At 32.5% G+C, this 27,492-nt stretch overlaps 2 protein-coding genes across 2 annotated transcripts in view; both read left to right on the top strand.

The window, feature by feature from the left end:
• Positions 1-1,373: 1,373 nt before the first annotated feature.
• On the top strand, positions 1,374-24,258 carry LOC123710740 (eukaryotic translation initiation factor 5B). Its single transcript, XM_045662885.1, has 18 exons — positions 1,374-1,608; positions 1,690-1,752; positions 1,884-2,056; positions 2,134-3,269; positions 3,606-3,761; positions 4,583-4,708; positions 5,224-5,442; positions 6,063-6,176; positions 7,413-7,640; positions 8,080-8,262; positions 8,742-8,903; positions 9,526-9,656; positions 11,235-11,367; positions 12,069-12,176; positions 13,317-13,481; positions 14,557-14,664; positions 15,340-15,501; positions 22,878-24,258. Exons 1-18 carry the CDS (start codon positions 1,562-1,564, stop codon positions 22,983-22,985), a joined length of 3,522 nt encoding a protein of 1,173 aa, XP_045518841.1. The 5' UTR covers positions 1,374-1,561; the 3' UTR covers positions 22,986-24,258.
• A 2,451-nt stretch (positions 24,259-26,709) lies between these two features.
• Positions 26,710-27,492, top strand: part of LOC123711298 (protein sprouty) — a 37,211-nt gene continuing 36,428 nt past the window's right edge. Inside the window, exon 1 of the mRNA XM_045663814.1 lies at positions 26,710-26,795. The gene's annotated coding sequence lies outside the window, so the exon portion shown is untranslated. The remainder of the gene's footprint in view (positions 26,796-27,492) is intronic.

The raw sequence follows: 27,492 nt of genomic DNA on the forward strand, positions 1-27,492 counted from the left end.
GCCTTTTGGGCCTAGTCTACCGACTGTCGACACGAACTCATTTTCATACAAATTTAGTTTCCGACTTTCTACATACACTACTGTTAAGGCATCTTGTCTAAGCCCCCTGAAATGTTTTTATTTTATAAATATTATGTTGTAAAATCTTGTTTGCTTAGTTTCTTTTTAATTTTCGTAACTGCTCTTAAACATAAATCGTAATAATGAATGTGAAAATTGCGTAAAAGAAAACCAATCAAAATATCACCTAAAATTGGAAGCAAATTTTTATTTAGGTACTGCCACATAAAGTTAAGTTTAACAATAATTTATATACGAAAACTAACATGTTTTATATGTACATCAATAACTTGAGGTCTGCCGTATACGCGTATACTTCATCAATATATATATTGTAGTAGGGGCGCCCAAGAGGGAATTTCGGGATTTACTACAGCGTGTCAGATTAATAATATACGATACAAAGTATCGTATATTATTAATCCCAGTGAAGTACCTCCACCAAATATAAAAAAAAAAATCGATGGCGCTACAATCTTTTTAGGTCTTGGCCTCAGATTTCTGTATCTGTTTCATGATCATTTGTTAAACTAATAGGCAAGTAGTTGATCAGCCTTCTGTGCCTGACGCACGCCGTCGACTTTTTGGGTCTAGGGCAAGCCGGTTTCCTCACGACCTCAGGGATGAGAGCCGCACGCGGAAGCCACTAGGCCAACACTGCTGCACTGCTGCCACCAAACATGAGCCACATATATATAAATACAAATTTATCTGACATATAAATATATCTTAATCCGACGCGCTTGAGTATTTCAAAATGACAATTTTTTTACATATTCTAATAACGGCCGCGAGTGTGCGTCGCATCCAAATCGTCAGATTATTAGATGAGATCGTTTTTTTAGGTTCACTTAACATCCCCTTAAAAAATCTAACGTGCTTGACAATTTTTTTGTTTTTTCATTGTCAACGTGCAAACAATCAGATTAACATACGCACATTATTAAAAATCCGTAGGACATTGATGCTATCAATATCTGACGCGCTCGAGTATGTCTATGGCACAGTTTTATTTTAAATTTTTGAAAATCTATAGCCCCTCTCCCCGCCCCCGATGAAAAGGTATACATTATATAACATTTTTTCTTATTATTATCTAAGCTTCGCAACCCAATAGGTCTCTATGACGCTCGAGTTAATCCCCATTTAGCATCGTGGGCTCCCCTACTAATAGAAGTCAAGTAAAATAATAACAATAATTCGAGTAATAACTTGATATGATGTTGGGCTATTACATACTTTTTCCGTGGTTCCACATTTGACAGTAACATTGGCATTTCAACTGTCGAATATTCTGGCAATAACATTCAGATTTCAGGCTTCAGATTTGAGGTTTGACATCAGCATAAGTAAGGACGAGACACGACTTCGACGTCGACGAACTATTTCGGCTTAGCCCAATTTACAAAGTGATTTCGATTCACATGATAAAAATTGCTAATTACTCTGAAATTAAACATTATTTACCAGTGATCATTACTTAAAAGTTTCTTCTGCTACGATGGGTAAAGCTAAAAAAGGCAAGAAGAGTCAGACAGCCGAGGATGGGTAATATTCTGTTTATCACATATGTTGTTGTAGAAAGTTGACAATTTCTGCTCCTTTTACTGAAAAAACTTTTGTTTACAGTGATAGTGATATAGAAACCACTACGATTGAGAACACAAAACCAGCACAAACCAAGGGCAAAAAGTAAGTCTTAGAGGTTATATTTTTAACTACAGATAACTTGTCTATTTTCATAGCTTTCACTATCACTAAATGATTTTATTATATAGTTATTGTAGCTTTAATATGTTATTTATAATATGTATTTTCTTTAGAGTTTCTGCTATCACAGCTATAGCATCAGATGAAAGTGAAGACGAGAAACCCAAATTAAAGACTAAACAAAAGAAGTCAGTTGATACTGATGTAAAGGAAGTCACAAAGAATATTAAAAATATATCAATATCAAATAAGTCTCAGAAGAAAAAAGTAGATGCCAGTAGTGATGGTAAGTATTTTAAAGTTTTCCCATTTTTTGGTAATCATTAATATAATACGTTACGTACGTCGTGTGATATGTTTCAGATGAATCTGAAGATGAGAATGTCAAGACGAAAAAAAATAAAACAAAAGAGGAAAAGAGTGCTTTCTCTTTATTAGAAATTGAAGATTCTGGAGAATCTGCACCTGAGGAACAACCATCTTCGGATGATGAAAAACCTGCACAAAAATCTGCCAAAAAACCTACACAAGACAAAAAGGAACCAGCAGGAAAGAAAGGCAAAAAGGCTAGAAGGAAAAAGGATGACAGTGATGATGATTTAGAAAAGGTTCTAGCCGAACTTGAAATGGAATATGCTGGAGTCAAAAAAGATCCTGCTGCTGAGCCAGAACCTACAAAGCCTCAAGACCAACCAGAAGAGAAACCAAAAGCAAAGAAAAAAACCAAGAAAGAGGTAGAACCTGAAGTAGAAAACAATGTTCAAGAAAAGGGAAGTGATAATGAAAATGATATAACTATTAAAACAGCAGCTCAAAAGAAAAAAGAGAAGAAAGAAAGAGAGAAACTTAAAAAACAGGAAGCCAAAAAGAAGGAACAACCACAAGATGGGAAAAAGGAACCAACTGAATTAAAGCCACAAAGTAAACCTGAAAATGTTGAGATGAAAGATCAAGATGAAAAGGATACTAAAGCTCCATCTGAAGAAAAGGATGCTGAAGGTGATGTTCCTGTTGAAGGAAAGAAAAAGAAAAAAGGCGACAAAGGGGACAAAGATGACAAAGGTAAAAAAGGTCCTACCAAAAAGACTATTGCTGCCATGCAGGAAGCTTTGAAAAAGGTTAAAGAGGAGGAAGAAAGATTAGAACGAGAAGAGGAAGAAAGAATAAGACAAGAGGAAGAGAGAGAGAAACAGAGACTTGAAGCTATTAGATTAGAAAAAGAAAAAAAAGAAAGGAAAAAGCAAAAAGAAAAGGAGAGAAAAGAAAGACTCAAAGCTGAAGGTAAATTATTAACACCTAAGCAAAAAGCTGAAAAGGCAAGAGCTCAAGCAATGTTAGAATCTTTAAAAGCTCAAGGAATAGAAATTGGCACTGAGAAAAGACCACTGAGACCTGGTACTAGGGTAAAGCCAAATAAATTAAAAACACAAATGTCACAAGAAACAGCATCAACTCCTATAGAAGAAAAGAATGTAGAAATTGAAATTACTGATAAGCAGGTAACAGTACATATTTTTAATAGATAATGATATGGTAAGGAGTTTGCATTGTTTATATGATTGTACTTCTGCTGTTTTATTAATAGTAATTTTTAAGTATTGAGATTAATTATTCTTATGATGTATAACTTTTTACTAATTTTCTTGTCTGTATTATAGGTAAAAATTAAATACAAAAACAATAGAAAACCCTTATTTAAAGCATAGTTCAATCATGTAATGTGTGTGTTAAATATTCTTGAGAAAAGTTTATTAACAACCTTTTTTTTTCCAACCCTGAAAAATAGTGAGTCTCCGGAGGATGAGTTTTAATGTATTGTTTTATAATTTTCATAGGAGCCCACCAAGCCCGAGGAGAAGAAGGAGTCGGACAGTGAGTCTGTCAAGGATGCTTGGGATGCCGAGTCTTCTGAAGATGAGGAGTCTACTAAGCCAGAGCCTGCGCCGGTTGTTGACAACAAAAAGCCACCACCTGAAGAAAACCCTAAAGAGGTATTAACTCACACATTTACACATATATTTTAACAGTTTTAGGTCTGTATTCTTATTTATATCTCAACTCAGAATCTTGTGTTGAGTGCTGTCAAATATGTCTAACTTTATACAGAAAAAAGAGTTTGATTTTTAGAACTTGATTTATGTGTGATTGACATTCTAGAAAACAGGCTTTAGAGTGGCGTCTTGTCTATTTACCAAATGACTTTTGCTATTAATAAAATTAATTGCAAATTATTGCTCTTCCATTGATATGTAAATAATCAATAATATTTCAGTTATATAACTATATATATACCACAACATGGAGACTTGACACTGAAGCTAACCAACTTTGAATGTAATATAAAATCTCTGTGCAGCTAGCATCAAGCGCAAAGATCTCACTAAATTAATATAGAAACATCATTATTAAAATTATTTGTAATTTGAATTTCAGTTTTTCACAATGTTTTGTAAATTTACTTATTGTTTTGTTAACAAATTCCTAGTGATTTCTTCCTAAAACCTATCATTTAAATTTCTTAATATATAAATTATGTATGTTACATTGGGGTTAAGAAGTTTCGGTAGGCCCATTTATTTCAACAATATTTTATTCCTTGTGATAAGGAGAAATAATTATTATAAGTTTATGTAAGTGTTAATACTTTTTTGGGGATATCATGGAATATATGAATTGTTTAATTGAATTTTAGATTAAGCATTGTGGTGCAACCTTTTTATGAAACAGACTAAATTTAATAACTTTTGTGTTTATTTTTATATATTACTAGAATATGCAATATTCTTAAAAAAAATTGTCCTAAAATGTTTAGCAAGAAGAGGATAGTTCTGAAGAGGATGGCAGTTCAGATGATGATTCCAGCTCTGAAGAGGAGTCTGAAGATGAACAAATGACAGATGCAGAGAAAAAGAGAGAGATTGTTTTGAAGAGATTAGAGGTATTTTTATAACTAATTTTTATTAATTTATACATACTTATTTTTGTTGTAATTGTTTCTGGAAGGTGCTAAAAATGGTTCATTTTATTATATTTAGTTATATAAATCTTAAAGAAAATATAAACACAACTTTCAAATATATAATGAATAAGGCAAAACTACTAATAAGAAAATCGTTTATAAGTACAGTGGAATCTCGATAACTCGAATGTCAACTCGTATATTTTTCATGAATGTATTTATGCATTGCATGAAAGACGTCATTATATTTAACTAACTACAGATCCTTTTAAAATTCGAGTTATAGAGTATAAATATGTATTACATATATATTGAGTAATCTGGTAACCCGATAGCTAAGTATGACATAACAAACATACATTTGATGTGAATTTTTTACACAGCACTGTGATTAGCTGTAATCGATACAGGATAATCAAATATTGACAGACTTTAATACAAAACATTTTATAACACAGAATGTTGATAAAATCCTTGATAATTGTTTTTTCCAGAAACGTCGCGAAGATAACGAAAAGAACAAAGCTAACAATCCCCTGCGTGCTTCCGTCGTTTGCGTCCTCGGACACGTAGATACGGGAAAAACAAAAATTTTGGACAAGTTACGGCGAACCAACGTACAAGATGGTGAAGCTGGTGGAATTACGCAGCAGATTGGTGCTACTAATGTGCCCATCGAAAATATTAAAGAACAGACCAGGCATGTCAAAGGGGTGAGAATTATATACCAATGTATTTTTTTTCAAGTTCAACGGTATTACTAAAAATTCAGGATAACATAAATAGACTGTAGTAAAAGCTCATAAATTACTTGGTAGGGCCTAGGTACCAGTCTTATCATCAATCTAGAGAATTAATCAGACAACGAGATAAAGGGGTTCAAATTTGAATTACTAGATTTGACCTGAACGGGTCAAGCTAATTAGAACCATTTAAAATATAAATAAATGGACCAACCATTGGATGTTTTGAAAAAATGTTGTGTTTGGAATATACTATTTTATACCACAGAAAATAATAATTTTATCTCGAAACTAGAATTTTATAAACCTATAATTCTAAACTTTTACGGAACTATACTTTTTTTATTTTTTTAATATGGCAATAGTTTTGACTTTATGCCAGTTTCAAGTAAAAAGGAACTATACTTAGTGTTAGTTAGACTGGTATTAAAAAGATAATCATAATAATTAATTATATTTAGATAACACAGATCTATTTTAGTTGGTAATTAAAACAAGTTTAGAATATTTCATATTTTTCATGTTTGCACAGAACAAAACATTTAAACAATAATAATTATTTTTAGTACAATAAATTCCTCTTTTTACAGGTGAATGAAATAGCATTCAAGTTGCCAGGTCTCCTCATTATTGACACACCTGGTCACGAATCCTTCAGTAATTTAAGAAACAGAGGTTCGTCACTCTGTGATATCGCCATTCTGGTAAGTTTTTTATACATAAAATATTTTTTTATGTATTTATTCACTATATTGTTTAACTAGTGTAACCTTTACTAACTTATCATATAAAATATGAGTAATAGCTGCCATAATCCAACATATTCTAGAATTTCTGTAATCCTTATTTCTTTTTGGGCTTCAATTTCTAACGTGATCACAAAATGATTTTTCGCTCGTTTGATTGGCCTTACTTAATAAAGAAATCACAAAAGAAATTCTATTCGAACCTATTGTGGATGATCTTGAGATAATTTTTAAAATGGGTTCAGAAATTTTAGAGTTTATCCATTGCAAAGACAATCGGAACTTACTCACTAAGGTCAATATTCTAATTTGTATGAAAGTCACCATCTGTTCTCGAGCCCTGGCAAATGTGTCAAATTCATACAGAAATCCTTTGACAGCTAGCTACTAGATTTAAATTTAATTAACGTTCTAGACTAGGACTTTGTGTAGATATATAAGTTATTAAATATTTGTAAACGTTTAGTCAATTCATATGCTTTATCTATCACAGTGCTCTGACATTATGTAATAAGCTTATATAGCAGTGCCACATACTTTCCTTGGCCGTTAAGAATGTAGCTGTCATTGATAATAGTATTGCCAGTAAATAAAAATGAACCATTATAAGGGGAATAATTTGAAGTCATGCCAACTTAATAATTTATTAAAATATCCTAATAAAACAATGTATACTAGCATTTAAATAGGCTAGGCTTAAATAAATGTGACACAAACTTAGGAACAACTAATATGATAGGTTATAACAACAGCTGATAGGATATTAATATAATATATTTTAAGATAACCTAGCAATCAGAACCGTTCTATAAGTAAAGCTTTGCCATTGTAATTAATAATGCAATCAATAAAAATAAATACATTTTATTTTTATTAAATGTTGGTATATAGTAAAATTATTTATCGTTAATACAAAAAATAAGCAATGTTAGTCTGGTACTTCAAGATGGTGGTACTACACCAATTTCAGCCGCTGGCTAAGAGGAGTATGTGGTACTGTACATATTAATGACAGTAACAGGCTACATAGACAACCTGACAAGCTAAAGCTAAGCATATCTCTTAAATATTCTTAAATTCGTATAATATCATATACTTACAGTTAAAACTGACATCCTTTTATGAAGTCGCTAAAAATGGTTTTACGTAGATCATCCATCTTTTTTAATAAAAAAACCTAATTTATCTTTACAGGTAGTCGACATTATGCACGGCTTGGAGCCACAGACAATAGAATCGATAAATCTTCTAAAACAGAAGAAGACGCCATTTTTAGTCGCCTTGAATAAAATAGATCGATTGTACGATTGGCAGAGTGCTCAACGTAAAGATATTCGTGATATTCTGAAGATGCAGCAACCGAACACACAACTAGAGTTTGAGAAGCGCTCGAAAGATGTTATACTACAGTTTGCTGAACAGGTGAATTATAAAATCCTTTACGCTTGCCTTTTTTTGTTTTTTTTTTTTAAATTCATTTTTTCAGAAAAGATACATACATTATAATTACAGTAATACCAATAAAGTATATTACAATCGAAAAAATATATATTAAAATCATTAAATACTTAAGATTGTTTTGGTATAGTGATTATCACGATCTACTGGGTTGTGCATCCAATCCCTGGATATGTATTAAATAATTTTTCAGTCTATGTGTGAGGACTAACCCGTACTAATACTAGTTAATACTTACCACTTATCAAGATTTAATACCATTGGAACTATTGGAATATTAATATTATCATCTAATATAGACCAAATTTTCTAACATTAAATTAGCCGCTGATTAGAATCTTGACACAAACTCAATAGTAACTAAAAAAATATCTTTGTCGATAATAAAATAATTATATTTCAGGGTCTAAACGCAGCATTATTCTACGAGAACCCAGACCCTCGTACTTACGTCTCCTTGGTGCCCACATCAGCGGTGACTGGTGAAGGGATGGGTAACCTTCTAGCGATGATAGTTCAGGCCTGCGAGGGACCCTTACATAAGAGGCTGGTCTTCTCTCAGCAGTTGCTTGCTATTGTCTTAGAGGTGAGTGCTTACTAGTTTTTTTATAAAACAGGCTCATCTCTCTGATTCGAATCCGTTGCAAGCCTTTTAAGAATCTGTACTGCCTTTTTGGAACGACCTTAAGTTTTATTGGTCCAGAAATATAGTGATAGGCAACTGAACTTTTATTGAATCGAATTGACCATGCAATTATTGTGATTATATTGAATTTTAATAATTAAACTGATACTAATATATTCCGTTCTAATTTATGGTTATATACGGTTCTAATATATTTTAAAATAAAATAGTCTAGTGTTTCTGACACTAGACTATCGTCGTTTGATATTCTGGCTTAGATTAAGACTAATTATTAATTTACTAAATAAAGTTTCATTTTAAATATCATCTTTAATAAGTTTTTTAATAATAAAAGTATTTTAAATATGAGAAAAATTGTCTTTAAATGAATATAAGGAATATTCATTCAAGGGTTTTAAGTGTTTTTTTTAATATTCAAGGTAAAAGCTATCCCCGGATTGGGTACAACGATAGATACAATTCTAATCAATGGAACTCTACGTGAGGGAGATACGGCGGTTTTGGCGGGAACAGAAGGACCCATTGTCACGCAAATAAGGTCACTATTGATGCCTCAGCCTATGAAGGAGTTGCGTGTCAAGGTAAGATTTATCCATTTTCTTATATAATATATAAACGTTTACACTTTAACAACAGGAGAAAATCTTTTCTTTAAAACTAGTCCTAGTAAACTAATATTTCCGGTCTCGGTTCAACCGATGTTTGGTAAAAAAATTATAGACGAAACGATACAATAACGACAGACGAAACGATACTATAACAATATAATAACGATGCACGAAACGATACTATAACGATAGACGAAACGATACAATAACGATGGACGAAACAATGCTATAATGATAGAGGAAACGACACTATAACGATACAGGAACCAAAAGTGTTACTTGACCTTTACTTGTCGGGGTTAGATTTGAATGTCATAAGGATCGAAATCAAAAATCAAGCGAAATGTGTTATCCAGTGTGGTCGCTAAGTGAAGTGTCCAGGATACTTCTGAGCTCTGGCCTTCCAGATATTAATCCTAGCTCCTTAGCTAGGCTGGCTTAACCAGGAGCGCATCGGACCAAATGGGCGTCTATTTTCGGAAACTGAGTCCAGACTATATACATACATACTATGTGATATCCTTTCCTCTTTAATTCTATATCTAAGTCTAAAATTCTCTTCTGTTTCCTATTAATGCATTATTGCTTATTACAGAACGCTTACATTGAGCACAAAGAAGTGACGGGGGCTCAAGGAGTGAAGATAGCAGCGAAAGAATTGGAAAAAGCAATTGCTGGTTTGAATCTACTTGTTGCTCAGAAACCAGATGAAATAGACGTTTTAAAGTAAGTTAAATTATAATTTGTCAATCGATTTGTATAATTCTCCTTTTGGCCGAAGAATATTTCCTAATAATTTTGTGGAAAGTTCCTGTTAATTTTTTTATCTCAACCCTTAAATTTTACGTGTTCCCATATAATAAAAATTACGATATTAATGACTAATTAAAATGTGCTTTCATAATTTGTATTTATATTAATGTTGTAATTGTTCGATATAATTTCTATCATTTCTATAATTCAGGGTTTCTACTTGGTAAATTAAATAAAACACATTTGATGTCGAAGTTACTATATTAAATTTATATTGAATTCTCATTTTGATGTGAGTTTTAGTTTTTGTACTATATACGATAGTGATTCTACCCTTAAAGCGTCTACACATGGCCCTAAGATCAGAGCAATAACGAGGAAGTATTCGTGTATATGCATATGGTACCCTAGGTAGGTAGGTAGGTAGGGTGGACTCAATTTCCGCACTTAGACTAGTAATTGGTCCGTTGTGCGTTAAGTCCTGGCTAATTAAGCTAGCCTAACTCCTAGGAGCACAGAAGTCTCCCAGGCACTTCACAGGCTTCGCGGAGCGACCTCACTGTTCCGAGGATTTTTGTACGTTGATTAGCCACAGCCTCGCATTCCAGTACTACGTGGGTGTCTGATTCCTCTGCGCTGAAACAGCCTCTGCACAAGGGGCTAAGACAAAAACATGTTTATTAAAGAGACAATGGCCCGTAATTGTCCCTATCATTGTTTTGAGATTCGTTCTGTTTAGGTTTAGAAGTCGCTTAGTAAGTTGCAAAAAATAGTACCCTAATTTGAGTTACTGCCGATTCGAAGTACAAGCTGATTTCATTCCCACCATTGTACCGATATAGCCATTGATTTTAAGCCGTATGTAGATGCTTTTAGGAAGAGATTCAGAAGCGATCTATAATGCTTTCAAAGGGAAGGTGATTAGATTTTTAAAGTGCAAAATGGCTTAGTAATGCGAGAGAGATTTTAAAATCATAAATTTGGACAACATATATATTTTGAGTTCATTCGGTACATAGAAATTAGCACGTTATTATTCTATTGTTATACGCGACTGGATAATATTTAGTAAAACTAAAATCCTCTATTATTTAGTACTCCGATGACTCAGAAACCGTACATTTTGGTTTGGATGTACAAGCCAAGGTTATACATAGTAATTAACACTTAATTATTTCGCGAGTGTTTAATATATAGTAAAACTAAAATCCTCTATTATTTAGCACTCCGATGATCCAGGAATCGTACAATAAATGTTCTTACAGTACTCATATCATGGGTACACAAGCGAAAACAATTCAGGCAGTCGGCGGGACTGGCGTAGATCTGTATGCGCATTATTTATTTAGGAGTACTGTATTAATATGGCATTTGCAGGCCTATTCTAATAATTTATAAATCGTATTATTTATTTATTATCTAATAATTTATTTCTCTGCAAATTAACGATTATATTTATTTATTTATGTCAATATCCAATACATTTATGACTTGGAGTCAGACTAAGCGACTAAGTCACGTTTCCTATCGTTAATGTTAAAATGTTAATAGGGAAGAAGTGGCGAAGGAGTTGAAGACAGCTCTGTCGTCCATTAAACTATCAGAGCGCGGTGTGTACGTGCAAGCATCTACTCTGGGATCCCTCGAGGCGTTGCTCGAGTTCCTTAGGACCAGCAAGATTCCCGTAAGTAATTTTAACAATGTTTTTTTTTTAAATCGCTCATACTGTGAGGGAAAACATTGTAAGTTAAGTTAACTTAGATCTAGGCTGAACGCCTGCTTGCCAAAAAATCACAAAACCTGAGGCCCAGACCTTAAAGGTTATTGCGCGGTTTTTAATATATTTCTAGTTGTCTTAGAAAAATATGACGATGTTAGATTTAAATAAAATTCTAGGACGCAAATTTCTGTATCTCTTTCATGAACATTGTCAATCAATCAAGTATTACGTAAGCACTATGGGGAGGAGAGGGGAGGGGGTCTTCGATTTTCTTATTTGGTGATTACGTCAACAGAATTCGAGGATTCCTACAAAAATGTATACATTTATTTACTATTATTTATGAGACCTTTGCTTACTTTTACTGACAAGAGGAAGGGGGGGGGGGGGGAATGATAAATTGAACTAAATCTGCATACGTAATTGAACGGCCCCATTAGTGCACAGCCGGGAATCGAACATGCAACTTTTGAACGAGTTAACGTTTATTTATTTATTAAATCTTTGTTGCATTACAATATAAAAATTTAACATTATTAAATTATGAGGGAGGCAACTGGCAATCGCTTTCGAGCGATCTCTTCCAGGCAACTACTGTGAGAAGAGAAAATTCAATACAAAGCATTTTGTTTATACAAAGTAATAATTATATTTATTTGTTTCAGTACTCAGCTATTAGGATAGGTCCGGTGGTGAAGCGGGACGTAATGAAGGCGTCCGCCATGTTGGAACACGACTCGCAGTTCGCTACTATATTGGCTTTTGATGTTAAGGTGTGTTTATTATGCAATTAAATTTATGGAAACTGCTGCACCGACTGTGATATTTTCGATATAGTTGGTGCTTATTATATTGCTCTAATAGAAAATTTATTTGGCTATAGTCATTTTGTAACGTCGAATTCTGAGTAACAAATTCCTTTAAGTCAGCAGATATTGCGACCTGAGTCCGTCGCCAAACAGATTATTATCTTTTGTTTACAATGACACATGGTTAGCAAATATGGAGACCTTTACCTATTTATATTGGTTAAGTAGGTAGGTATACGTTTTGTAGATTAATTTATGGTTCAAGGTGTATTTCTAAGTGTTTCTAGTCGCACACAAAATATATTAAAACAAAACTATTACGACATTTAAACTAGAGATGCCGATATTTTAATTGCTGATTCAACAATACTTTTCAAATTCCGCGCTTTAAAAAATTGTATGTAAACGGGCATCTTGTTTGATGATTGTTTGAATTCGTTGCAAACGAGGAACAGTCTATGACCAGGGAATAACCGCGTTTTCTTCAGTTTGTTGTCTTTCTTATCAGCGTTTTCCCTGCGTATTCCAGTTCGCTAGACACTTAAGTTGGCTTTCAAATGCTATCGTGCATTTATTTTTTCGATACCAAATTAAATAAAATACATAATTCCAAAAATCTTATCAATGTTAATTTTAATTATTAACAGTTATTTATTTTATTTTCATTATATTATAAATTTTAATAACTAAGCCTTTAATCTTATTCAAAGTTTGTGATTGTTTATGTTTTTAATAAATATTAAAAACTTTCAGCAAATTTGATATATTTTACCTTAATTTTTTTTTATTTATTAACACTTCGTTACATTACAATATAATTTTTTTAACATAATTAAATCAAAAGGAGGGCAACTGGCGGCCTTATCGCTTTCGAGCAATATCTTCCAGGCAACCACTTTTTTTTTAAATTTTAATTCTATATGCGTTCGTATCGGTAAAGACGATATTTCTTTAAGAGTATTGGCATCGATATCGTATCGGCATAATGGAGTATCGATGCATCCTTAATTTAAACCTAGTATATTAATAAATAATCTTTAAAAGGAGTTGGAGGGATATAGTCATTCTTAATGCGGTAATTTAATAAGCAATTTTTTAAACCAGATCGAAAGAGATGCGCAAGAGTTGGCAGATCAGCTCGGCGTGAAGATATTCGCTGCTGATATTATTTACCATTTGTTTGACAAATTCACTGCCTATAGAGAAGAACTTAAGCAGAGGAAACGGGAAGAATTTAAGCATATAGCTGTCTTCCCGTGCAAACTGAAGGTGAGCACGACATATAGGTTTATTTTCTATTGGGCTGAGATTTGTCTCAAGCCTCAGGTGGTCCTTGGTACGGTTTATTTATAAAGTTTACATTATTTGTTTGCAAAATAAAAATGAATCGCAAAATGTGTTGCGAAGCGCAAATTTTGAAGACGGCTGGACCAATTCGAGTATTTTTATAGTCTGTTTTTTAATTCCGTGGAATTCATGACTTTGCATTTTATTTTACTGCCCCAACAATTTCTTTATCGGCGTTGGAAAAAATTACCGTCACATTTTTCGGATACGCGTCACTTTTTTCCGTTACGCGCCATCTTCTTCTTGTCCCTACCACGGTTGATTCGAAGAGATTCTAAGCCATTAATAACAAAAATATATAATAACGATAACAATGATAGTAATAATTCTATTACAATTAATGAAATTCTGTAATAATCTTAGTAGTAAGAAGGTAAAATGAAATATTTGTATTATTTGTATTCATGTCTATGATAATAAAAGGCTTTTGTTAAACTTTATCTAATTTAACGTTATTTAACTAATTTCTGTAAAGTTCCATATAGTAGATCATTTTTCGAGAAATAAGGTCATAAAGAAGTTTCACTTCTTACGTGTGTACACTAACGCACACATTTTATTTACATGTGTCTTTACTAAGACATCATGGAACATTACGATCTAGCCTAACCTAAGAATAATAAATAATGAAAACCTAACCTAATTTGCTAAAAATCATTGTGACGGTGTCCGCGCATCGTTATAAATTCTCATCATTTTTACCTAACGCGCGCGTATTATTTTTTCTATGTTCTTAATCATTTAGACATTTATAAAATTCTCATATCAACGTGTTCGTAAGGAAACATACCTATTCTGTGTGTTCGGTAGTACTGAGAATAAAATGAATTATGTTTTATATTCCTTATCAAGGATGAATTTTCTCCCGTCTACCACCAAACCCAATTTTGAATATCAAATAGTACTGTGATAATCTTCTTAGAAATAATTTCTATGGTAATTTTAAATATAAAGGTCAGATAAATAATTGTTATGATAATTTGATTTTGTTTTGTAGGTGTTACCACAATTCGTGTTCAATTCCCGTGACCCGATCGTTGCTGGAATAATGGTGGAAGCTGGAATTTTGAAGGAGGGAACACCGATTTGTGTGCCCAGTAAAGAGGTAACAATATTACAAATATTATTTATGATTACCTATTATTAATACATAGTTAAGGGATAAGTTAATACATAGTTAGTAGTAGTAGATTGTATTTTAAAAGGGTTAAAAACCTTTTTAGGTCTGGACATCAAGTTTCTGTATCTGTTTCATAATCATTTGTAAATCTAATAGGCAAGTAGGTGCGTGACGCACGCCTTCGATTTTTTGGGTCTAAGGCAAGCCGGTTTCCTCACGATGTTTTCCTTCACCGTTCGAGCGAATGTTAAATGCGCACACAGAAAGTCCATTGGTGCACAGCCGGGGATCGAATGTACAACCTCAGGGATGTCGCACGCTGAAGCTGAATTTTGTTAATTTGATTCATACTGTTGAAGTAGTTGACGAGTTTTTTTTTGACGCGCAGAAGTAGTTTTAGCGTCTTTGATATTGGTTTATTAAATATATTTCTATTAACACTGATAACATTTTAAAATATTAATAGGTAATTTATTGACTCTATAAACGTATATTTCGTACATATTGACTCTTTTTTTGAATGGTTACCTGTATTAAAATAATATATTTCAGTGGCCTTTACGGTTGTACTTATGACGGACGTATATGTAAATGACATATCCTGCATTCACAGTTTAGTATTATTAGTATTTTTAATATTAAACGACTACTTTCCTACAGTTCGTGGAGCTTGGATTTGTGACATCTATCGAAGTGAATCACAAACAAGTGGAAACGGCACGAAAGGGCCAAGAAGTTTGCATCAAGATAGAGCCGATACCCGGGGAATCCCCTAAGATGTTCGGCAGACATTTTGATGAAACTGACATGCTTGTTAGCAAGGTAACATTTTTTTATATAATAGGACGGCAAGGGAGGTAATGGTACGGCAAGTTCATATAGTTTCAGCTCGTTTCGTTGGTGACATTAAGTGCCACACTTAATAAAACTAACTGCTTGCCTTAGAGAGGCAGGCTCTTTCAAGCAGTGGATCTTGACTCGACATCAATAGAATATAATAATAAAAAAAAATTCTAATAAACACCTGGTGTTTATCCAACTAGACTGGTCGAGTGTGACGCTAAACCTAAACTTCGTGCGTTAAATTCCCTGAGAACTAATATAATTTTTTCTTGTCGCAATTAATCTAAATGCATTTAATACATTTAATGAAGACTACCATGTTACACAAATATCGACCAATGTCAGGCACAATAGATCTTCGTGTCTAAAAAAGTAATTGAATTTTAACTATACGGCTCTACTACGATTACGCTTGAATGAAAAGGCCTATAATTTATATATAAATTAAAATAAATCCCTATTTCCCTTGGTGACGGCATCACGCGTGAACGGCTGGACCGCTTTCGCTATATCTTTTTTTGTTGTGTTTGTTATTGTCAGGAGAAGGTTCTTATGAAAAAAATAAGAAAATTGCGCAGAAAATTTTCGAATACTTTTGTTACGTAGCAAATTTGTTTTTTCCAGTGAATAGCGCCTTTACAATTCAAACGTTTTTCATGTAACCTTATGGCGTTTGACATAAGATTGACAGTCAAAATTGTTAAAGAGGATGTAAGAAATTAATATCGTTTAAAATAAATGCTTCGATGGGAGTTTTTATATAAAACAATAACAGTTGCTAATTGTTTGTGGCATTAATCTGGAAAATTTATGATTTCACATGGCCGTCGCCTGTTCCCTTGTCGGAATACGAACAAAACTATTTATATACGCTAGAAAAACAAACAAAGAATGTATAAAGTATATTATAAAGCATTTTTAGTTAATTATACCAATTCGAAATCAATATTCATAGTTAAGACAGGACAACGTCGGGTCCGCTAGTCGTGTATAATAAAAAAAGGATTAAGTTTATTCTTAAGACCTGGCGGGGATATAATAATCTTGTCGAAAAATCTTGTTATATCCAGTATGACTTACGTGGAGTATAAATGTATGCGATACAAATGTCTAAAATGGTAGACATTTCCGTAATTGTTGATGTTATTTGATTTCTGTCTTATTGTTTTTCCATGTAGATTTCATGTCTCGCACAAGGCGACTTGTCCATAAAACATTTATTGATTTAACATATACTACATTAATTTATTGCATATAACAGCGATTATATTCTATGTGTTTACAAGAAACGGGTAAAGAACAAATAATATTAAATTGGTAATGATGACATCTGATAAAAACGTCCAAAAAAGTCACTTTTCAACTATTTTATGTATTCTGCATTTATGGACAATGTTCAAATCATCGACCTAATTTAAATTATTGTATCTCTAATAATCAACGAGTAATAGTCATAGATTTGATCACGTAAACGGCATATGATCCAAGATTTTTGATAATAATGGTTTGGGAAACACAACGACACGTTCGTTGTGTTTCCCTATGCACTCACTATGCAAAAAATCATCGTTGTAAGGTTACGCCTGACACCTGTCTCTACACTTATATCATATGTATCTCAGATTCGAATCGATTAATAGCGATCACGCCCACTTTCTAAATTTAGCCGCTGCGCTGTGATTGAAATGCAACTGGGCGATATTACAATTGAAAATCCGTAATTTTCGCTTAGGGCTAAGTACCAAGTATGGTTTATTAATAACTAATGGTTACTTAAAACATTTAGTAAAAATTAAATAGCTAACCATAAATGTAGTCCGCAACTACATAAAGATATAAATCGTTGATTAGTCTGGCATTGAATTCATTAATTTAAATTATTTAAAAAAATAATATTAATTATTTTTATTATTAAATTTAATTTAAAATTATGTGAATAATTTTAAGTTTATAATAATGATACATAGCTTCAATCCATTTAAAAAGTGTTTCCTTAAATATAAATGTGTTTATTCATTTTAAGTACATATGCATTACAATGTGTAAGATTTGGGAACCCTTTTAAGTAAAAAATACATGTCAGGGTATACCAGCTCCTCCATAATAAACCTTAAAGTAATTTCCATAATATACTCATTACCTCATTCGCTCTGATAACTTACGTTCAATTTTAAAATACATAGTTAACCATAAATGCAATTCCCAGCTACAAACAGATTTAATTACATAAAATAAAAAAATACTAAAAATTTTACACAAGACAAAATTCATTTACTCATTACGTCAATCGCTAACCTTTAAAATAAGTATATTTTACGTAACCATATCGATTCCAGTTGTAACATATTTCATCAAAAACATCTGAAACAGTTTGGGCTCGCTATAATAAAATAAATAACTCTTGATTAAAACTATGAACGTCATCAAAGATCGACGAAAGAAATGTGACGGTTGTGTGTTTGTGACTCACAATATTTGTAAATTATGATAATTTCAATTTGGTGTCGGCAAATTTAATGCTCTTTTGATGTTTTAAATGTGTGTTGAAGTTCACGAAAATGAGAGACTATTTTTATTTATTTTAATAAATTTAAATTAAGGAGTAGTGTTAGGCTGGTGGCCTCAGCGTACGACTCATTCCTGAGGTCGTAGGTTCGATCCTTGCTGTGGAGCAATGGAGTTTCTGTCTTGTACGGAGAAGGAAAATATCGTAAGGAAACCGGCATTTTTTAGACCTTAAAAATCGATAGCGTGGGTCAGGCATAAAGGGCTGATGCTTGCCTATTAGAAAAAAAACAAATGATCACGAAACATATATATCTTAGGCCCAGACTAATAATCTAAGAAGGACATAAAATGGCCGTCTTACTTCTAAACCAGTTTCATCCAGAATATTACAAAATATTATCTATAACTATAGTACCCTCAATATCTTTTAGATAAAAGAGTTAATAACGGCTAGTTCAAAGCTAAATAGATTAACTATCGCCGAGACTTACAATTCCAGTCAGTAAAGCCGTAAATGCTATCCGTAAAATATCTTTATTTTCAGAATGACACCAAAGCTGCCATAACTAGACTCGAAAGATTATGACAAATTCATAATGTAACATTTCTTTAAGCAGTGATACTATTTTATTTCTAATATTACGATAACATTAATACATACGAAGACAGTATGTATCTAGGCTGTATATGGGCATTACACGTGCGTTCACAATTTACATGACCCCATCTAGTGTTAGCAAATATTAGCGAACGAGAATAGAACGGAAATGGGCGTCGTTATTGTATACTGTTTGACTTGCGTATTTCATGTTTCAAACATTCTTATTATGGGAACGTGTAACTTCATTTAGGTATCGCATTTTTCTTGGTTTAGCGGTCTGGAGGTTAAAAAATCTATTATATCTCTCTAATATAAACATGTAGATTTGTTTGCGTCTGGTTTATTGGTTTTGCCTAGTCCATTCGTTGAAAAAGGCTATGAAGTACGTGATCGTAACTTAATTTCAAAACGTTAAATAGTAGAAATGTTCTGAGAAAGTTGAAATTCCAATTTCGCAAGTTTTTTATGCTTATTATTGATTTTATTATATAATATACCTATATGTTTTTAAAACGAATACAACAATCATGAAATGTATTACTAATTATATAAAACCTATGTGACTAACAAGATAGCCAATTACGAATAATAAGCCTGATAGTGGCAAGTAGATTGTATTCAACAATAAAGATCCATATAGAAATTGCATAAATTTCTATTAACCATGACTTTATCTAAAATGACCATAAATGCCAGTATATTTAGTCTACAAATCTAAAATAAGCCTTATCAAATTGAATTTTCGTATGTAACGTATGACGTCATACTTGCCGTCACATCGTTCGTGGAAGATAGGTCGATGTATCCTATTACGTTATCCTAAAGGGCTGACAGCCGTTCTTAGAATTAATTAAATCGTTAGTCTTACCGTCTCAAAACATTAACCAAAATCGAAATGGTTGCTAAGTATTATTTGAATTTGGAATTAATTTAATAATAGTAAAAGATAATTTGTTTTAAAATCATAACTAATTTTATTTTTTAAAGTTTAATATGATAGAGTAGGTAAATACCAGTATTATGTACCATTTTTTATATATATAAATTTTCTATGCACAAAGACATACTAACCTATTTACTGAAAAAGATATTTAAAAGAAAAAAGTGTCCAATATCACTACTTCCGGACTCTATTAAGGGGAAGACACTGGTCTTGTGTAGTATTTTATTTTGATGTAACATGATATGTTTTTATGTTTATCCGCTGTCCATTTTTAAATTTACGTAAGTTTTAATAAATACTTTCATATTATAAAAAATAAAAGATCGGAAAATGTACATTACTTTATTAGTTACCAATGAAGCGGAGCAAATATCAAAATGCGTATATTTTGACTAAAGATTTTGTTTTTCTATAAAACAATCGTGTAAAACTAAATGTTGTTTATTCAACTACAAAGATTAAATAAATCATAACAGTTCAATCATGAGATGATTTCAGTATATTTTACTTTTAATTTAAAGATAATATATCTACCCACTAATGCGAAGCGAGACAAGTCTCTAGAATTAAAACATTTCGTCATACAAGCATATTCAGAAATTGTTGTACAGTATAGCTATAACATATAGGAATGAATGAATAAGCAGTATCTCGGTCAGAATGACCCCCGGCTCCATTGATCGCAGGATTCACAGGTCACTAGGTCGAGGGGACCGATGCACGGATGTTACTAACCTATAGATGTACGATGTAGCTGCTTCATCCTTGTACTTTAGAATATTCCTGTATAAATGAAATCCAGCTTTATACATTGGTATCGAACAACGTTTTTTTTTCGCAAATAGCTACTTTATGTGAATAAAAATTATTGTTTTTGTAATGTAACTTTGATGTTGAAACGCGATATTTTATTGATATGGAACATACATTTATGAAATAATATTATTATATTTAATAATAATCAATAGCGCTACAACCTATTTAGGTCTAGGTCTCAGATTTCTGTATCTGTTTCATGATCATTTGACTTCATTTGTAAATTGAAAAGGCAAGTAGGTGATCAGCCTTCTGTGCCTGACGCACGCCGTCGACTTTTTGGGCCTAAGGCAAGTCGGATTATAATATTTGAAGATACTAGAAGATAGTGTACACATATTTGTCAGCATTTTTTTATAAATGTCTTGTAAACATGTACAAAACGTCTAATACAGCAGTACCTATCCTTGAATTTTTAATTATTTTAATTATTTATAGTAGTGTATAGTTCGTCTCATTTAAAGGATGGAAAGTTAATTATTACCGAAATTCATTTAGCATAGATTTAAGTGGGTCTATCAATAAATCGTAATTCACCACTCCTTAATGAATTGTTCAATGGTTTCGTTCCGCGGCCTAAAAGTCTATGTTAAAGGTGAACAGCTAATGATGAACTTATTAGGTCATATGCTACGTTAAAATATTCTTGCTTAGCCGTTTAGCTTTTATTTTATTGCAGTAAAGCTTTAGTGTGTTAGTCTGACTAATCGTATTTATCGGTATTAAGTGGAGTGTGGGCTTTTATTAAGTTTATTATTAATTAAATATATGCTTTTGTCCGTACTAATTGATTCATCAATGCAAAGCAATAGGAGTGAAAATGTTTTGAAATTGTTTTTTTCGTAACGTTAAAAACATGAACTTCCCGCGTGTCAAGTTGTAATTACCTAGTGAGAATAAGGCCCTGATGCATATTTGCGACTAATATATACTTTTTAGAATTCGTATTGTGATTATGATATTTATAAGAAATCAGGAGGTAGCCGTCTTTAAATAGAGAATAACGTTATGTAGAGATCAAGTAGGTTAAGTTGTTATGAAATTAATAAAACATTTGTAATAATACAAAAATATTTATAAAATTATATACCAAAATTCAAATTTTCTGATGTGTTTGGTCAAGATAATCTTTTCTTTCAAAAAACCTAATTAAAAGCAACAGTAGTTTACGTTTAATAGTTTCAAAAGTAGTATTTCATATTACATTTATCATTAAGACTTATCTATTTCAACTAATTTCAGTTCAGTCAGTCTAAAATCAGTCCGCTTTTGGCATATTATTCTTATAATTATATTTTTGGTAATTGTTCAAATATATATTTCCGTCAATGACGTCAACGTCCCGGTATTGGCGTTGCTGGGTCTTCAATGGCAACTCCCCGTTGCCAAGTTGCAGAGGGTGAGGCGAGGGTCATGACCTAATTCTCTGCTTGCACAACCTGATCTATTTTCTCTATGACGTCATACCATTCAGCCCCAGAAAGTTGAATCAATGCGCCGAAACTGGGTCGAACTGAATGAAGCCGTGCACATTCATCGTTTCCATTCTTAGATGTAAAGGTTTTATTATGACAATGTATGTAAGATATGTCGATTTTCATTAAAGATACATTCTACAATCCTTTGTCTGAATAGTCAAAATCTGAAATAATATAATTGAAACCAATACCTAATTAACTGTTTTAACATTTTTGTTTGATAATGGTACTCAAGATGAATTAATAACAAAGAAACCTAGGTCTAGATAGGATTTGTTTGGTAGAGGATTTTTTTATAGAACATATATAATATAGGGGGCAAACGTGCAGGACGGTCACCTTATGTTAAGTGATACCGTTTATGGATACTCAATGACAGAGGGCTCGCATTGGTACGCTCTTGAAGGACACATAGTCGAATTGGTTCGAAAAGACTTCAGTGGTGCGCGGTAAAAACTGCCTTAAAAAACGCTCAGTTGTGGAACGACGGACATCGAGGTGATACCGGTGAAATTTCGTATTCTGCCTCGACACTAAGCTGCATATTTTAAGCCGGACAACTCATCTGAACACTGTCCATAGTAAATGCGGTTACAGTTAAAGGATGAATTGATTAAAATCAAATTATTGAATCACCTTTCCAGAACATCTTTCCATAGTGAAGTGATTAGATTTTTTAAAGGCACAGGCTTTGTAATACGGAGGAGTTCTTAAGTTTAAGGTTTTATACATACTGAAATAGATTATAAATAATTAATTTGTTTTTCATTATTATTATATAACATTTAGATGTTCTTCAAAAACAGTTGGAGCAATGAAGCTTGTGCATTTCTTTGTAATTAATTCGTCTTGTGTACCATTATCATACAAAACAATTTACTACAATTATATTATTTCAGATTTTGACTATTGAGACAAAATATATAACAAAATAACTGAAAGTAAAGTTCCCTGTAAGAATTTTTTTTAAAAATAAACTTGTAATGAATTAATATTTTTTTTGTTTCAGATATCCCGAGCCAGTATTGACGCATGTAAAGACTATTTCCGCGATGACCTTATCAAAACTGATTGGCAGCTGATGGTAGAATTGAAAAAACTGTTCGCGATCCTATAAATCCTTGAGGAGATGAAGAATCCATAAGTTCGCAAATATGCCGGCTTAGTATGCATAACAAAGAATTTATTATAATATTAACAGCATAGGGTGATTACGAAATGAAACAACCACTAGTAGTCGAAAAAGTGATTCATGTTGTGTTACATAATATTCAGCATGCCAGTCAATGATGTTCAGAATTTTAATTGGCGTTCAGTGGTCGCTGATTAATTTTTATAGTGTAAAAAGTTGCCCCCAACTATTTCGTGGTGTCATTAGGTGTACTAAATCTGATGATTTACTAACCAAAGGCTAATAACGCTTTAATCGTATCTTAATTGTAGCTAATAACCGTGTGCCCATTTGTTTAGGTGCCACAGACAGAAGTCAAACTTAAACCCTTATTTTTTTGGTGTTTAAGAGGAAACGTACGGTTGCTTTCGTAATTATTCTAATGTAAAGTTTTAGTATAATTCGAAATATGTAATCTATGCCGGTAGATTGCAAATGATGATTCGCCTTTCTTAGCTCTCATATAAGCAATGTTATTGGTGCGAAAATTGTAATAAATCACTAGTAGGCCTTGTCTATTCCATCTAAGCCCATAAAATAGAATCTCATAGTAAACCAGTTTTTCACCTACCTTCCCACTGTTTTAACTGCCGAATATAGGCCTAATGAGTAATCTATTATTTACCTATCATCCGATTAATAAATGTCTAATACTTTTTTGCCAATAAAACTTATATCTGGACGGAACGGATGATATTATTGAAATTGTTTGTTCTGGTCTAGTAAGGCCGTGTACATCATTGTAAATACTCCATTAGTATTTATTGTGGCGTAACCTTGTGTATCTTAAATGAACGAAGACCCTCGGCAACATCATGTATATAATTTTATAATTTGTAAATAAATATATACAGAATGCTAAAATGCTTTTATAACTTCCTATACTTTCGGTTGTATTACTAGTATATACTTTTGTTACCGAATAGACAGGAAATGGTCCTTCGAAGCCAGAATAATAAAATCAGTCTAACAATAAAATTGGAAAGTTGAATATTGTCATCCTAATGAGTGAAATTATAATTTGGTAGGTTACTTTTCCTTGAGATGATTTTTATGTAAATAAACTTTAAATGTTGTATGGTCGAAATCTTTCGTAGTCCGATGAAGATACAAAAGGTTATTGTTTATCTTTCACCATTTTACATGCTTTGTATTATATAAGTAGATGGAATCGGACATATTCTTATATTGATGAAATTTTATTAAATTATGAAACTTACTCTGTTTTCATTTCATTTAATCCTTATATAGTTATCCCAGGCCATATCATACAAAATGATTTAAATTTATATGAATTTTAGCAATATGTAACTTTTTACAAGGAATTTGATTCTCAATGAGGATAAGGTTGGTTGGTTGATAAATAAAATCTATAGCGATTTCTCTTTCAATTGCCTAGATTTTCAATCAATAAGATTATTCAAACTAAAAATAAATATTGAGGTGTCCCTAATAATTTTACTTGTAAATTATATTTTCTTCGATTCAAAATAAAAGTTTTGACAAAATTTACATGAATTCAAGTTTACTATGCCCTGATGTTTTGGGTGTACAGAACATGTCTTCACAGGTTGGCAAGACACGGCGATTTTCTCAATTCAAAGAGTAGTACAATTATATAATAATGTATAATGTACTGCCCATTTAACCACTTGATTCCTGTTAGAAAAGTCAACCTAGTTCGACATAACCCAATCGGTACACTCTCGGTTATTTTGTAATTGGCATAACTGCAATTTCAATTGGATGCTATCCTTGACTATTATGAATAAAATACGATTATGGTCGTAGCCCACATAAACTGACCTATTGGGTGTGTAGGCGGATTTTGATAATTGTCTACACATATAGAGAATTGCGGTATTGTCGAAATATGTTTCATGTTTTATCTGAATTATCTAGTATTGTCTTTGGTTAACATAGCTATTACACATTGAAAGAAAACCATTTTTTAACCGGATTAAAGCTATTTGTATTATTATAAACTTATAGTTATTTTACATAATTATAATTTTAAAATTTTCCGACGTTTCGGTCGTAATCTGAGCGTGACATATATTAGTATTTCCAAGTCTTATTAAGCGTTACCAATTACAAGCAACCTTTATTATTGTGAAAGCAAAGGCCTTTTAAGCGATTGTTTGCTATCATTAATGGAACCCGCAAAGCCACAACTCACACTATACCATCAGAACACCAATGCCGGCTACGTGTGATCGTCAATTGGGAGGGGCATAGTTAGTAAGTAATATTGTTTTAACCAGGTGCCCGTTTGACCGATTTCCCTAAATCCAGTCATCTATAAAATATTGATCGGTAAGTGGGAGGTGCAAATGCAGTGCCTTTGGTGAATTACCCGGAAATTTGATTTAATATTGCGCTGCACATATCGCAGTTGCCATGGAAACCCTGGTGGCGTGGGCGAAGGGGTGGTGTTTTCAGGGTCTAGGTCACGCCCCGATGAGCAGCGCGCATGCGCGGACCCATAAAGCCTCCCGGAACAAATCTAGCTCAAAGCTCGTTCGACTCTTCCTTGAGGAAGAACACGCGTGGCTCAGGAATTAGGTGTAGTATTTAAGGAGTTTTTTTTTCAAATTTAATAGTTCTTTTAAAAGGTGAATTAACTTTTGTGAAATTGTATTTATTTTACGAAAATCGAGAAGCTTCTTATCAACTGCTGAAGTAAGTAGATATATGTATATGAGATATTTTAGACAGTTAAAATTAAAAATTCATTTTAAATAGCATATTGATTGTTCTTTTTTTAAAAGCCTCGACAAAGAGTTGAGAAAAGGATATGAGTAATTTGCATCCTTATTCCAAGAAAAGATAATTGGATGCATTTGAAAATCAAACATTTTTAATTTAACGCCATAATTGTTCCAGATCTTGAACATCTTCAATTAAAATATGCAGATAATTTATTTGATTATTTTTATTTATATATTTATTTATTCACACTTCGTTGCAAAAAAAGAAACACAAATAACACAATACATAAAAATTACAAGGGATGCAACGGGCGGCCTTATTTAACTTTTGTGAAAGCGATAATGGCGATGGCCTAAGCGATCTCTTCCAGGCAACCCTAGTAAGAGAAAAACTAAAAAAGAAAATGATGAGTGCAAGAAGTGCAGAACCAAATGTTATGTAAAATATTCCCAAATCCTTAATCTAAAGTAATAAAAATATTAATAACAAACCAAAAAATAAAAAGCTAATCTTACAGATTTATTATTATCAATTAAAAACTAATTGTTAACAGATCTTCCTACTTTAAAATGTGGCTTTATTTTTATCAGCTAATAAAACGAATGCATAAAATATTATTATGTTTTCACCAACTTAAATTGTTTATTGAACCACCAACGTTTTAAAATAAATTGTGTGGAGTCATTGACATCTCCATAATCTACTTCGTATTATATTAAGTCATTAGCGTTAAAACGACATCTATCTATTAATTGAGCTGCAACAACCATTGATAATTGATAATTAGTAGCAACAAATTCACTGATGTTACGAGCGTACATCACATAGCCAGTTAGGTAATGCGTCTAGGTTAGACAAGGTCGGTTCAGCGTGTCCCATACGTTTCAGTTTTTCGTTCACGTGCATTTGTTCATTCATGCGTAAGATTGAATGAGTCTAAAACAGTCGGCTGCCGAAAGCCCGCGCGCCAGCCGCGCAGCCGGCGCCCGCGCACCGCGAGTGATACGCCAGCCATTGCGAATTGCGACATTACCAGAACCTTCGGTGCGTCATCTATTTATACTATCAACCTTGATTTCTCTAGTTCAACTATATCGAGAACAGTGAATTGTCGATAAAATTTGTTTAAAAAACTTATCGAGTATTCTCCTATTATAACAGGTTAAGCGGAAAATTGTAAAACGTTTTACTGTTGATACTTGGAAAAGTATTGAATAGATTAGTTATCTGCAAGGGCCGATTTATCGTAATACAAGTTTAGTCCCGTTGCACGAGACGGTTGTACTGACATACAACCGTAAACTTATAGGTTTTTTTTTCATTGCAATAAAGACTGGGACTTCGTAAACTTGTTTATCAAGTTAAAAGTAGCTAAAAACTTTAGCATATGAATAAAGATCTCTAACTAACTTACTCACTTAAAAGGCCACATGATCAATTAAGTATAGGGCAGAGATATTTCGCTGATAATTTTTCTTTAATAGGCGATCAATTTGTGCCGTTACAATCGTTTTGCAACGAACACTAAACGAAATCACGATGTGTGATTTTTATTAGAAAGATACTGTATATAAAAGCAATAAATATTTTTCTCTGTTTATATTGTTTAGCAAGAACTACTACTGTTTATCGCTTTAAACAAGTCGTCATTGTTTGCATCTTAGCAAAACAAATTGTAGACAAAAAGGTCTTGGGTATACTACTTCATTGATAAGATAACGCGGTAAACGGTTTTCTTAGT

The sequence above is a fragment of the Pieris brassicae genome, chromosome 6 (genome assembly GCF_905147105.1).
Source record: "Pieris brassicae chromosome 6, ilPieBrab1.1, whole genome shotgun sequence".
NCBI classification, from domain to species: domain Eukaryota; kingdom Metazoa; phylum Arthropoda; class Insecta; order Lepidoptera; family Pieridae; genus Pieris; species Pieris brassicae.